General features: G+C 34.3%; 1 protein-coding gene across 1 annotated transcript in view; it reads left to right on the forward strand.

Moving 5' to 3' along the window:
* Nucleotides 1-15,611, forward strand: part of LOC106673135 (F-actin-monooxygenase MICAL3) — a 73,008-nt gene that overhangs the window by 49,084 nt on the left and 8,313 nt on the right. Inside the window, exons 8-11 of the mRNA XM_014405133.2 lie at nt 14,229-14,312; nt 14,385-14,477; nt 14,540-14,713; nt 14,773-15,233. Coding sequence (XP_014260619.1) covers nt 14,229-14,312; nt 14,385-14,477; nt 14,540-14,713; nt 14,773-15,233 — 812 coding nt within the window. The remainder of the gene's footprint in view (nt 1-14,228; nt 14,313-14,384; nt 14,478-14,539; nt 14,714-14,772; nt 15,234-15,611) is intronic.

Raw genomic sequence — 15,611 nt, forward strand, 5'->3', positions numbered from 1 at the left:
AGGAAATAGGAAGTTACAATAAGCCAGAAGGCTGCAGTGCCTGGGGAGTGCAAACCCCGCTTCCTAGTATACTTTTCTACCATACCATACCCAGTAATGTCATGTATTTCTGGAATAAGGTATCCAATTCATGACAAAACGTTACTGGTGTATTAGAGTCAGGTTAAAGTAAATTGAAACATATAACGCGACTGAGTATATGGACTTAAAGGAAAACAAATTATATACATAAATTTTATGTAGAGGAGGTCCGGAAAATGAAATTCAAAACCTAGGTCACTTTATAGGAGGACGTACAAAAAAAAAATAGTACTTTTCTTAAATAAGTTATTTATATGACTGTACGGCTTACAGAACAAAAGTTATTAACAGTGAGAGGCTAGGGACGTGAAATCAGGGAATTCAATGTTCGTTGGTAATACTATGTTGAAAAATATTAAAGTCGAGTCGGATCGTTCTAGCCAATGTGCCCTTAAAGTGGAGACTTTTATAGACAATTTAAATTGTTTTTAAATATAGGTTTGCTGTGCATGTATTTCAAGGTCATTGTATACAGGGTGTATCGACTTCTATAGTCCACCCATTTGATTCGGAAACGATTTAACGTAACTTTCTCATCTAGGTGGGAAATGACACAAATGGCCATCTTGTTACAAAAAGCATACCCCATCACCCGTCTTCTGTCGGGCATAACTCAGAAATGGTCGATTCTACAAAAATTTTCCTTTCACTAAGTTTGGTATAAAATAAGCTTAGACTCGAACTCCACAATAAAAATATGGGATTCCCATTTAAAATAACAAAGTTAGTTTGTATAACATATTTTCCAGCTAGGTGAGAAAGTTATGTCTACTACTACGCGAGTCCTACCCAAAATTAACTTGGGATTTGTATAAGTCCTTTTGTGTGAATATATATATGTGTCTTATGACACTTAGCGGCTCATCCATTTTTAACACTTAGTAGGTACTTCTTTGCACTCGTGTATATAATGCTACAATTAATCTTTTAAAAATATTTTTGGTTCATTTTGATCAGCTTGAGTTACCGCTGCTGAATATGTAATTAAATCTTTTTATGCTCGACATATATTTTACAACACTTGTCAGATCACCGACTTGGTAGCTCAGCGACGTTGCCGCTTCTGTTTTGTATTATATATTGTCACTTACTAGCTCTGATCCAACAAGTCCTATTTTCTGTGATATTAGGCGGCCTACGATTTATACAAAGAAGGAAAAGCCGACAAACAGCTCAGGTCATCTCAGACCCACTGCCATTTTTCCTTTTTTTCTGTCTTTCAAACCATATTTGGCATTCTGCTGTTTAGTTTCAAACGCCCAGTAATATTTAACTTAATTAATTGAAAGTTGATAATTAATATTTATAAATTGATCAAACTTAATTAATAAATCCTAAAAAGTAAGGGGTCCAGCAATTTTGACGTTAAAATGTCGCTTAACATTTCTTTAATGAACTAGAATTTTCGTGTGGTTTAAGGATATGCAATTTTGAGAAAAATAGAAAAATTTGAGACAATAGCAATAGGATTGAGATCGTTGAACTGTTGGTAAACAAACATTCACCCTAATAATCTTTATTTATTATTTATAAATTTATAAATTAGCCAGTTTATTACGAGTCTTCGTGTGAACAGTTTTGTGACTCGGGTTACTTCATTGCAAATTTCGCAATAACCATTCAATAATTCGTCTCAAATTTGTTATCAGGTATCATCAATTTAGTTATTTTTCTTACATATTGAAAATATTTCATTTCCTTAATGGTTATGATCTATTCCGTTTAATTACAGTATGAAGCCATTTTTGAAAGATCAAATAATAAAATCTTTACAAGAAGGACTTCCTTATCGTGAAATTTCAAAAACATATAAATTGTTATTATTGGGGTAATAACAAAACCTAAAAGATCTTCCGGAATTTACGATAGTTGTTTTAAAAAAAAGAGGAGTGGTTATAAAACAAAACTTTCCGAGGCCAAAACGCGTTGTATCTACGATTCGATCAGGACAGATTGACAATGCTGTCCAAATTCAGGGTGGCCGCGTGTTAATGATAATATGGATGTCAGTGCTGAAACAAACGGAGATGTTTACATGAGGCCGGATTAAGAGCGACGGGAAAAGTGAAGAAACCATAGCTGACCAAACAGTGGCTTGCTGATCATGATTTTAATGTCATGGAATGGCCCGCACAGTTACCTAACCTTGAATCCAATTGAGCACACTTATGGGGAAAACTAAAAAATCTTTAGCCGATGCTGCAGGAGACTCTTCAAACTTCGATCAACTTTGGGAAAAAACACAAGTTGAATGGGACCTAATTGTCCAGAACAGTACAAAAATCTCGTGAGAAGTATGTCCAGAAGGACTGATGCAGTTTTGAAAGCGAAAGGAGAGCATACAAAATATTAAAGGACTTTCTATGACACAATCATATTATCGTTCGCACACGGTAATTTCTTTTATATTATTTGATAAACATGATAAAGGAACAATTCAATTTTTGGGGTATTTTTTATGTTAAGATAAATAAAATTATTTTAAAAAACTACGTTTATTTGATGTCCTACAATTGTTTTGTAAAGTAAATAATGATATAACCCAATTTGCATTCAGCTGTGAACGAATCTGTGAGTCACTGTATATAAAAAACACTGTACAAAAATATATATATTTTTGTTTTCTGTCTAGTGTAGTTTTATAATGTAGATATATTACTATTTAAAGCTGGCTAGAATTTCTTGGTCTTCGCGTTCAAACAAATATTTTACACTACCTTATTAGATAAAAGTTCTTTTGTACGGTTTGTGGTTAAACCTCGTTGGTCTTTCTAGCAGTTCAGCAGTTCATCTACAATCATAAACTCAAGTTGTTCGATCATTTATTAACATTGTGTAAATAATACATTTCCGTTATTATCATCCTCATTATTTATTCAGTTAAAAGTTATTTTATCACAGCAGGTGATCTGAATCCGCCTGTTCTAGATGTGTTCTTGGATCGGACATTGATTGATGATGGCTTGACCGAATTTACCCAATTCAGACGATCGGTTATGATTAAACAGTTGCACGGAAAGGCAAACATGAAAGAAAAAATCCCGGCTTCTATTTCATACCCCAGATTCCATCCTGCTCGTTAAATTGCAATCATGACAGAAAAAAATGATCATAAATAAACTTGCTTGGTTTTCTAATAGCATAATACCCAAACGTTGCTTTCTGTAATTTAATTTAACGCTCAAGTCAATTGTCTTATTAAAAAATTAAAAATAAGAGATTAGACAGGTCGACGAACTCTTAAAACCAACTGACGTTTGTTATTGTTATAATTGTTTCTTGAGAATTGTAAAGAATTACCAAGCCTTTATATTAATGTATCAACGTAATTAAAAAATTCGATTAATTACCTATGTCATGGATGGTGCCTTGCATTTATATTATAATCAATTAAAAGTTTTACTACAATTTGGTTTTAAAAGTATCACCCTTGTTTAAACTTGGACGAAGTTACAATCCGGCCTTTTAAAACATACTTTATAAATTCATCGAAAACTTTTGAAGATTTTGCACATTTATTAGACTTAGGGTTAATAAAAATTTTGCCAAGACTGGAAGCGATCTGCTCTAAAGGTGGGAGAAACAATCACCTTAATAATAAAATAATATAAAGGCGTGTCATGCCTTAGCTCCATAAAGAGAGCGTGTAGGTACGCCACTCGATTTAAGAATGGTTCTCGGACACGGTAGCGATGGTTCTTCAGGGTCCCCTGTCCCACTTTTAGGGGAATTGGGAATTTTCTATTGTATATAGCCTTCAAAATACGTGTTTTATATGAGTGAGTGTATTTATTAGAGTGAATGGGGCGGGGCTGATGGTGAAATCCCCATCGCCCCTCGAGCCGTGTACGTGACTTGGGTCGATGGCGGAAAAATACAACCCCAATTAGATTGGTTTTTTTATTGTGTGCAGGTAGATGAATATTCAGTACCCCATCTACTAAATAGAACGAATGCAATGCAGGTGTGAATGTATTTATTTGTGTGAGTGTGTCTTGTATTTCGATGCGCTCGGTACTGAAATGACCAATCTGTCGGATGCCCTAAAAAAATTATAATAATAATTATATATAATTTATGTACAAAATGTAATAAATCTTGTCTAAATTATTAAACGGTAGTGCTGGAAATTAGAATTAAAATTTTGTCTTTGAGGTTGTGAGGAATCCGCCTACGGGGGGGGGGGTTAAACCGTGTAAGGCTTTGTGAGGATGCCTCCAAAACGTATTTGCTCTAATATCAAACTAACGGATCGGATTAATTTAATGAAATTTGCTACATTTCACCAAGAAATTAGCGAGAGCTCGCGGAGGCTAGCGTAAATCGCTTTGTGAGCCTCTCATCCACCCTCACGCCCACAGTCCTTCATTATCTCGTAGGTACACAAACAAAACTTCACAAGATTTACTAAAGCATCTTGATTTATCAAAAGAAGTTCATTTCAAAAATCACTAGGAGGAATTCGATCCGGTACAGTTAATTCTTTGTGATGAGACTGCCCAAATAACATATTTTGTGGAGTAATTAGTGACCGTTAGTCGATAATTATTCAGAAATCGTGAGATGCGGTCTGGTTTGATGTAGGTTTCAGAAAAACATTTTCTTTATCCTGCCAACGTTTCGATCTTTATTGAGATCATCTTCAGGACTCAAAGTGTTTGGCTTCTGGATAATTGTGCCATTCTTGCGTGTCGGCACTTTCAACACGACACGCAAGAATGGCACAATTACACAGACGACAGACACTTTGAGCCCTGAAGATGATCTCAATAAAGATCGAAACGTTGGCACAATAAAGAAAATGTTTTTCTGAAGCCTACATCACACCAGACCGCATCTCACGATTTCTGAAAAATTAAAATATTTCGGTTTAATTTTTATTTCATTATTTTTATATTAATCATTATTAATAATATGTATTAAAATATTAATTTATATTATTATTTGTTTTTGTATTTTTTGTTAATTTAATTTGTAATTTGCAAAAATACTTTGGTGTAACAATACAATTGTGTATGAATGAGTACATACTTCAAATAGCCAAAGGAATGAAATTATGAATATTCAGGCTCATAGAAAAGATGTACTCTGGCTTATCAGTTAATTTGTGTGTATAAGCGATGATGTTGATGAAAAATTAAGAAGCAGGGGTTTTGTATTCCCCAAGCACTGCAGCTTTCTGACTATTGTACATTAGTTTCTTAGTTCAATTCAATTGATTCGATAGCAATTGCTTTTTCCGGGACTTTTCGGGACTTGAGGTTATGTCTTCAATGTGCTGTTGCTTCGCATTCGAAGATAATGACAGCAACAACGTTACTCTTATTTGATAGTTACCTACCATCGACGTTTCTCTACATGCCGGCCATATAGGCGGGTATCGGCCTTAAAGTAAGCAAGCGTCCGTGGGTCAACCTCAACTGGCCTATCCTTAATCGGTTGAGTAAGATTCTACGAATTAGATCCTCCGAGGATTACCTACCGACGGTGCTCTAGATACGTGAGAGCATCTCTGCCGATCCGACCCCATGTTCTTTTGATCATGTTTTCTATTGCATTTTTAGCTTCAGAGGGCCACCGGATCTCGGTGATAAAAAAACAGTTAGCCCAACTTTCGAGGATTATTTTCCCATCACCAGGTCTATGAAACTTAAAAATTTAATTATTCAGAAATCATGAGATGCGGTGTGGTGTGATGTAGGTTTCAGAAAAACATTTTCTTTATCGTGCCAACGTTTCGATCTTTATTGAGATCATCTTCAGGGCCTGGGATTTATAAACATCGTTTAAATTTAACAAATACATGTAGGATGTGGAAAAAAGAGAATTTATACAATGCAAAAAAAACATTTTTTTTATATTGAATTAAAATATTTCTACTCACTCAAAGTGGTTGTTTTCTGCGTAAGAGATTTACAAACATTGTTTAAATTTAACAAATACATGTACGATGTGAAAAAAAGTGAATTTATACAATGCAAAAAATATATATTTTTTATATTCGATCAAAGTATTTCTACTCACTCAAAGTGTTTGTTTTCTGTGTAAGTGTGCATTCTTGCGTGTCGTGTTGCCAATATCTCACTGGCACTCTCAACACGAGACGCAATAATGGCACTCTTACGCAGAAAACAAACACTTTGTGTGAGTAGAAATACTTTGATTCAATATAAAAAAAAAGTTTTTTTGCATTGTATAAATTCTCTTTTTTTCCACATCTTACATGTATTTGTTAAATTTAAACGATGTTTGTAAATCCCAGGCCCTGAAGATGATCTCAATAAAGATCGAAACGTTAGCACGATAAAGAAAATGTTTTTCTGAAACCTACATCACACCAGACCGCATCTCACGATTTCTGAATAATTATCGACTAACGGCCACTAATCACCACACATTAAAAATTGAATTTAATAAAACCCAATGTTTTTAAATAAAATTTAAAATTTATGGAAAAAGGGCCTACGTTATTCATCAAATATAGTTTGACGCGTAGGTTTTCAAATTGTAACTAGACGTTCATATTTTTTAACTATTTCAATTAAATATTCTTTTTATCTAAGGTCTTGGTTGAGATGAAAAAACTAGTGTCTCGAGCGGGATTCGAACCCACGACCTTCGGCTACATACGCCGCTGCTCTAACCGCTTGAGATATCGAGACTTAGATCCACTTGGACACCAACTCCCCATCTCAACCTATCTTTCGAATTTTCCCCCATTTTGCCATTTTTCAAATGTCGTGTAATCTGGATTCGATACTCAGCGACATATGAAATGACCTCGAGAAGCCGTTCGTTAGTGAAGATTCATCGTTTTACCTATCAAATCCATTATATTTAGTGGTCTATTGACCAAATTATTTATTTCAATTAATTAATCTTTTTATGTAAGATTTTTGGTTGAAATGTAAAAGTTAGTACTACGAGCGGGATTCGAAGTTGGTGTCCGAGTGGATCGAAGTCACGATAGCTCAAATGGTTAGAGCAGCGGCGTATGTAGCCGAAGGTCGTGGGTTCGAATCCCTCTCGAGACAGTAGCTTTTTCAACCCAGCCAAGACCTTAGATCAAAAGAATATTTAATTGAAATAATTAATTCGGTAAATTACGGCTACTAAACATATATGGATTAATATTTGTTAACCGTTTAAAATCAGTAATTATAGCTTCATAGTCCTAATGAGAAAGACAATAATCCTCGAGACCCGTAGTACAATAATTTTCAATGGTCTCATCCCTGATTGTATTTTAATATAAAAATTTTCTGTTTATTTGTAATATTTGTACCTTTTTTTTTAAATTAACATAAGATGTTTCAAAATCGTCAACACAATTTCGTATCACATACTTTCATTCACCGCCTTGTATCTTTTAGAACAACGTGTACTACTTGTCATTTGAAATTACTCAACCGATAAAAACTGCCTGTTGGTTAATTCCGTAAGACGTGAAATAAACGCCCATCGTGATTTATATGCGTACCGGTGGTGCATGGAAGGGCCGAAGGTATGAGTGAAGAAGGGGGAGCATTTTGAGGAGGCTGAGAAAGGCGAAGGCCTGGAAGGGATGATGGGGTAGTCGGCGTGGGGGTGGCGGTCGATATATTTTGCAGCCCATTGGGCTTGCAGTCTCGATCCGAGAAAGCCGACTTTCTACGGCATCTTAGGTGTATTTCTCAACTTATGAAAGTATTTGTTAGCCTGTTTCGCCTCGAAGCTGCTTTCTTAACAAACACGGCCTTTTATTTTGCCAAAAATCCAACCCCGGGCTTATTTTCCCTGCCTTTCTGTTATTATTTCATCTTACATCTGATTAGATAAAATAAGTAATTTGTTTTGGTTTTATGACTTTTTAATTTTTATTTTGTTATTTATTTTTTATTTATTTTGGCTTGATGCAAAACGTTTCATAATTTTACTGCCATATATCTTATATAAGTATATAATATATTTTATATATTATATACTTATAATAATATACTTTCTTCTCTCATTGAATAGTCTATTCTGTAAATTTATTGTGTAACTTTAAATCCAATAAATAGCCATAATGCTGAAACACTTGCCAGTTGCTGTACTTTTCTCGTTCTTACTTTGCAGCACTTAAAATTTGATTGGGGGTCTTTCTAGTTTGAAATAAATTTATTTATTTTTTTAAGTTATATACACTCACTCCTTTTCTTTTCGTATGTTTCGGACATTTCATTTTTATTTTAAATAAAAACTGGCCAAGGTTCATGGCGATGAGTTAATACATAAAAATAAATGTGTGGTGATTAGTTACCGTTAATCGATATTTATTTAGAAATCGTGAGATGCGGTCTGGTGTGATGTAGGATTCAGAAAAACATTTTCTTTATCATGCCAACGTTTCGATCTTTATTGAGATCATCTTCAGGGCCTGGGATTTACAAACATTGTTTACATTTAACAATTACATTTTGGATGTGGAAAAGTTAATTTATACAATGCAAAATATATTTTTTATATATTCAACCAAAGTATTTCTACTCACTCAAATAGTGTGTAGTCAAAAATCTCACTGGCACTCTCGACACGACACGCAAGAATGGCACAATTACACAGAAGACAAACACTTTGAGTGAGTAGAAATACGTTGATTGAATATATAAAAAATATATTTTGTATTGTATAAATTCACTTTTCCACATCCAAAATGTAATTGTTATATGTAAACAATGTTTGTAAATCGCAGGCCCTGAAGATGATCTCAATAAAGATCGAAACGTTGGCACGATAAACAAAATGTTTTTCTGAAACCTACATCACACCAGACCGCATCTCACGATTTCTAAATATGTAAAATAAATTGATGAGTGTATATTACCTTCTATAAAGGGGAAAACAGAAATAGTCTTTGCTTTTGTCCTTCTTGATTTCCATTAAGAATGGATAGGTTTTGTTGAATAATAAACAACTGAACAACCACGTGTTGCCATTATTCTTATAATTATTTGGAAATCGTGAGATGCGGTATGGTGTGGCGTAGGTTTCAGAAAAACATTTTCTTTATCGTGCCTACGTTTCGATCTTTATTAAGATCATCTTCAGGGCCTAGGATTTACAAACATTGTTTACATTTAACAAATACATATAGGATGTGGAAAAAAGTGAATTTATACAATGCAAAATAAATATTTTTTTATGGGTGGTGATTAGTGACCGTTAATCGATAATTATTCGGAAATCGTGAGATGCGGTCTGGTGTGATATAGGTTTCAGAAAAACATTTTCTTTATCGTGCCAACGTTTCGTTCTTTATTGAGCCCTGAAGATGATCTCAATAAAGATCGAAACGTTGGCACGATAAAGAAAATGTTTTTCTGAAACCTACATCACACCAGACCGCGTCTCACGATTTCTGAATAATATTTTTTTAATATTCAATCAAAGTATTTCTACTCACTGAAAGTGTTTGTTTTCTGCGTAATTGTGCCATTCTTGCGTGTGTTTACTTTTTGATCAAGTTATTGTCTTTATTTAACGCTATTTATGAATCTGGGGTGGTGCCTTCATCATTCGGGAAATCTATCATTTCTCCAGTTTACAAGAAGGGTGAGTTGCCAACTATAGGGAAATTTCTTGTATTGATTCGGTGGCCAAAATCTTCTCAGCACTTTTACTGCAGAGAATTCAGGTCCATGTAAGGTGAAACGATCTACTGAGTGAATATCAAACGGGGTTCAGGAAGGGATATCCTACAGCTGACAACTTGTCCACACTAATAAATATAATTAATTTAGCGACTAATAAGGTTTACGACCCTTCGTTGATCTTAAGGCCGCATTTAACAGACTCGATAGAAGAGCGCTTATTTTTAAACTACTAAATGCGAAGTTCTCAACTAAGATTATTGGTGTCCTGAAGTCACTGTTTGAATCGGCTCCATCTGCAGTAAGAGGCAGAGATGGTGTGTCCGACTTCTTCGATGTTGGTGTGGGGGTCAGGCAGGGATGTAGCCTTAGTCCAATCTGTTTGCACTATTTCTGGATGACTTTCCATCTGTACTGGAGTTTGGCAATCTTATAGGGAGTGTTGTCATTAAAATTCTCATGTACGCCGACGACATTGTTTTGATTGTGGATTCGCCGGTTTCCCTGCAAAGAAATATTAAAAAACTAGAGGAATATTGCGATCAATGGAGCCTTACAGTGAACAATTAATTAAGGTTTTTAGTTGAGATAAAAAAGTCAATGGCACGAGAGGGATTCGAACCCACGATCTTCGGCTAACTACACCGCTGCTCTACTACGTCAGTTATCGTGACCTCGATCCACTTTTATCTCAACTAAAAACCTTAATTAATTGCAATATATTAATTGGTCAAGCGGACCACGAAATTAGTGAACTTACAGTGAACCTTGACAAGTCAAAGATTGTGGTTTTTCGTGCGAGTGGAAGGTTAGGGATATTTGTATGTTATCGATATTGAATTTTTGATTAATGATATTGACTTAGCTGAAAATATCATCACATCACACAAAACATAAAACATTCATCACATTCCACACATCAATCATTTTTACATAGTCTAATTTTTGAACAATTTACCTTACCTTTCCTTTTCCTATTTATCCCCGTCTATATAATCCTAAAAGGATAATCTGGCCAAACCATTACCAACGGTTTTTCCCATCGTCGGCTCTTTCCACCTCAAAGAAGCCGACTCCTTATACAAAAATGTCTTTCTATACCGACTTCCTTCAAAATCCAACGTATATAAACATAAAGCAGCAAAATCTCACTGGCACTCTCATCACGATACGCAAAAATGGCACAATTACACAGAAAACAAACACTTTGAGTGAGTAGAAATACTTAGATTGAATATAAAAAATATATTTCACTTATTTCATATAATTCATATTAATTCACTTTTTTCCACATCCTACATGTATTTGTTAAATGTAAACAATGTTTGTAAATCCTAGGCTCTGAAGATGATCTCAATAAAGATCGAAACGTTGGCACGATAAAGAAAATGTTTTTCTGAAACCTACATCACACCAGACCGCATCTCTCGATTTCCGAATAATCATCGACTAACGGTCACTAATCACCACACATTATTCTTATATTTTTCATTTATTTTTTTATTTTGTTTATTTATTTATTTTTTACAAAGGTTTGCAACATCAGAAGTAATATCAACTCTCAGAGTGTCTGTGTTTAAAAACAAATAAAATAATATAAAAATTCATAGTAATTAACATTAATAAAAATATTAAAATATTATAAAAATATTAACATTAATAAATAATTAAAAATTAATATGCAAAAATGAAAACTATGTCGGGTTCGAATGTAGGGCAGCTGGATATACATACTTAAACTGTTACGGCCACCGAAGCCCTCATTCTTAATAACTTTTTTGTTAATTTTCAATATAATAATAATAAAACTTCATTAAAATTTACACTTATTACAATTTATAATTTTTTAAGCAATGCTTAGCAGTCTGCTGAGTTTGTTGCAACTTAAACAAAAAGTAAAAACTATATAAAAGCGCAAAACTAAAAAGTAAATTTGTCCTATTAGAGAATATTACCAGATTGATTTAATTTTTTTTTAAATTTATTATACATGAACAGCAGGGATTATTTATTTAAAACAAAGACAATGCAAGGATGTTACATATCTGATAACTACTCAAATCTCACTTTCCAGGAGATTAATTAAGGGGCAAACATCAGTCTCTGCCCAGTTAGAAACGAGAGACTATCTTCCCTCAGTTTTTCTTGCCAAAATAAGAGGCTCTTGCTTCACTGAGTTGTAGGCATACACCCAAGAAATAGTGTGTTTAGTTAAAAAAAATCATCTTTCTAGATTTAAAATATTTTTACCACCAAATTAAGTCTAAATTATATAAAAAATAAAAGAATAATTGAATTACAGAGCAAGCATATTTCAACAATTGAGTCCTTTTTTTAGTAATAGTTCATTCAGGTGGATTAATTCACCCCGGTGTTTAAGAAACCATCTTAACTCAACCAGAACCAGATTCTCTTTTACCACTGGCTTATGATGAACTAATTATAAATTATAATCATAATGTCTTATACAATGTAAACCGATCAGAAGTAAATTGTTTCGGCACGCTGCATACCTTCTTCATCATAAATGGTACCTATTTTAGATAGAAGCAGTAATAATTGAGCGAGCACCTCAAAAAGACATTTGTTCTGAAGTACTTAAGAAATTGTAACAATGGTTTTGGGACAGTAGTTCTCTAGTACTCAAAGAGCAGTTATTTTAAGGGAAACGGAAATCTGGAAGAGATAGACTTTTTACAAGGGTATTTCACCTATGAGTGTTAAATCCTTGGGGTGCCAGTGTTTTTGTAAAAAAGCAATTTGTCAGTATGGTATAGTAGAAAAGGATACTAGGAAGCGGGGTTTGTACTGTACCCAGGCACTGCAGCCTTCTGCCTTATTGTACCTTCCTAGTTCCTTAGTTCAGTCAATAGACTCAATCCTTCTTCTTAGAAGTATCAGGTCGTTGACTGTTGCTGCTGCAATTTGATTCCCTAAGTTTTTTCCGTATGTTAGGTTAAATCAACATTGAGCTGTTGCTTTGCATTCGAAGATGATATGAGTGGATGTTTCCTCCTCCTCATTACATAATCTGCAAATGGGGTCATCGTTGCATATACCCATGTTGTGTAGATGTTTTCTCAGATGCCAGTGACCGGTTAGTAGTCCTACCACTCCTCTGAGTTCTCCAATTGCAGCAGTATTTTTGGCGGTCTCGGTGAGGGTTGTATCATCAAAAGTTTACTATGTCTAGCACCGCTATCCACTTCTCCTTTTGTTTTGTACGCTGCCTAATGTTTGGGTAGCTACAATTTGTCAGTATGCTGGGCTCGAATACAGGGCTGCTGGAAATTCATTTTAAAAAAGTTCAGTACGACTTTGCCCAAAAGTTACCGAAACATCGCTACAAATAAAAGAAAATTTCTGTTTGCCTTGTTTATACAATACTACAAGTTTCATAAACTCCCAATCATCATAAATCCACAAATTCAGAAACTCTTGTCCTGATGAATTGAAGTAAAAGGAAAAAATGACATTCTAGATATTCAGTTATGAATAATATTAGTAGGGAAAAAGTCGTTGCAAATGTTGTTCGGATCATATTTGGTACGTTGTCATTGGAAAAGAAAATTATAAAATCATAAGAGGCTTAGTCCTTTCAGTACTATTTATAGTTTAATAAAATGATATGACTAATTCAACAGTGGATGCTAGTTAGGTAATTTACTAACTTCCTCCCACAATAGATATGACACACTCTATCATCATTAGTTTTCTTGCTCTGGTCTTGGTATATGATTAAATTTAATAAAACTTAAATAACAGTATTTTTAATTTATTCTTTTTAATTAAATAATTTTGGGTTGCTAAATTGTAAAAAAACAATATAATTTAGGACATTTGTCTTTTGAAAACCCAACACATATTATTATACATTTATACAATTTTGTCGTTAATGTAAATATATCTGGATTACATATTTATTTTTTGTTCATATGAAATAAGGTGCAAAGTGTTTCTTCTTATTGAGACATGTAAAGTTTTTCGTTTCAGGTCAACCCTTAAATCCTAAACAAATATTTTCCCAGAAATAACTTTATCTTGCCAGATAAGAGATTGCTTAGCCTAAATTATTATTTCAAATATTGTTGTCAACCTGGTGTTTACACATTTATTGTTAAAATCAGTTTTATAACAATTAAAATTTAATTTTTTTTTAATTCCCTAGTTTCATGGTCCGCTTCATCAATTAATATATTACAATTAATTAAGGTTTTTAGTTGAGATAAAAATGGCACGAGCGGGATTCAAACCCACGATCTTCGGCTTGATACGCCCCTGCTCTACCACTTGAGCTATCGTGACCTCAATCCACTCAGACACCAACTTCCCATCTCAACCACACGAGTGGATCGAGGTCAGAATAGCTCAAGTGGTAGAGCAGCGGCGTATCAAGCCGAAGATCGTGGGTTCGAATCCCGCTTGTGCCATTGACTTTTTTATCTCAACTAAAAACCTTAATTAATTGTAATTTAATTTAATATTTAAAAATCTGCAAATTTAAAGATTAAAAATTAATTTTGTTTTCTTTTTAAGCGGTTGTGACATGCCAGGACAGGACAACTACCCAAGTGCCATCATGGCCTTTAGCACCATCACACTGGCAATTTGCTCCAACTGGTTTGTTGAATTTACTTTAAAATTTTATTTATAAAGCTTTTATTATTACTAATTTTAAATTTTTAATATTAGGAAATGGCATGGATCAAAGCATGCCTATTCAGCAGCTTGTTGTGAGGGACCCGGTGAGTGGGCAACTCATGCTTTTGCAAGGTCCAGGATTAGGTAATATTTTTTCCTCCTATAATATTTTTTTCTTTTTTGTTTATAAAACTTAAATTTGTTAGAAGGAGGAATGCAGAGGGCAGTGGTATGGCCGGGGAATAACGTTGCACCTCCAATGCAGGTAATGCAAGCACCTCCTCAGCCGCAGCCTGTTCTTCTTTCAGATAGGCTTGTTACACTTGCTCCTCAGCAGCAAATTTCAGATAAAAGGAGGCAGATTCATGATCCTGTTACTGGTAAATTCTGAACTTAAAGACCCGTTCGATTTTAGGATTTAATTTTAAAATAATTCCAGGAGTCATGTTCCCGTGTGAACTCACGAAGTCTAGTTCTCCTACGGTTGGTCAGGGAGGATCACAGGGTCTGGTCCTTCAACCGACTCTTTCACCGCAGCAATTCAGTTCCGTTCTGATTCAGCAGATGCCATTCGCGACTTCTACATCCCACCACAACAACTCTCTCTTGCTGAGCACACAAGTAGCTGAAGCTCATAGCCTCATAAACCAGAATTTGGTCATATCAAATCATCTTGAAAATACGGTTATAAACCCACAAATAATTGGCATGGAAAGTGGTGGCTTCAGTACACAGGGTGGTCTACTTCAACATATGCATCCGAGTCTGGTCATTAGCCACCATCACACAGAAACCAATTTTATGAGACAAGATATTACTCCTGTCTTGCCTTCTGTTGAAAGCCCTGTTATTGTCAAACAGGAAATTAAAACTGAACAAGATAATAACCTCATTGATCAGGTATAGAATAATTTTATTTATTAACCAACTGTAAAAACATTAAATAAACATTACAATTAATTAAGGTTTTCAGTTGAGATAAAAAAGTCATTGGCACGAGCGGGATTCGAACCCACGATCTTCGGCTTGATACGCCGCTGCTCTACCACTTGAGCTATTGTGACCTCGATCCACTCGGACTTCCCATCTCAACCACACCTTTTGAATTTGCCCTCCTTTTTGCCATTTTTTTTATCTCAACTGAAAACCTTAATTAATTGTAATACATTAATTGGTCAAGCGGACCATGAAACTAGTGAATTGAATAATAATAATAATAATAATAAAATAATAAAAATTATTTATTGTTTATTGTTTTAACATTCAATTAACAAATTT

This window comes from Cimex lectularius, unplaced genomic scaffold (assembly GCF_000648675.2).
Source record: "Cimex lectularius strain Harlan isolate CLEC.00 unplaced genomic scaffold, Clec_2.1 scaffold341, whole genome shotgun sequence".
Taxonomy (NCBI): domain Eukaryota; kingdom Metazoa; phylum Arthropoda; class Insecta; order Hemiptera; family Cimicidae; genus Cimex; species Cimex lectularius.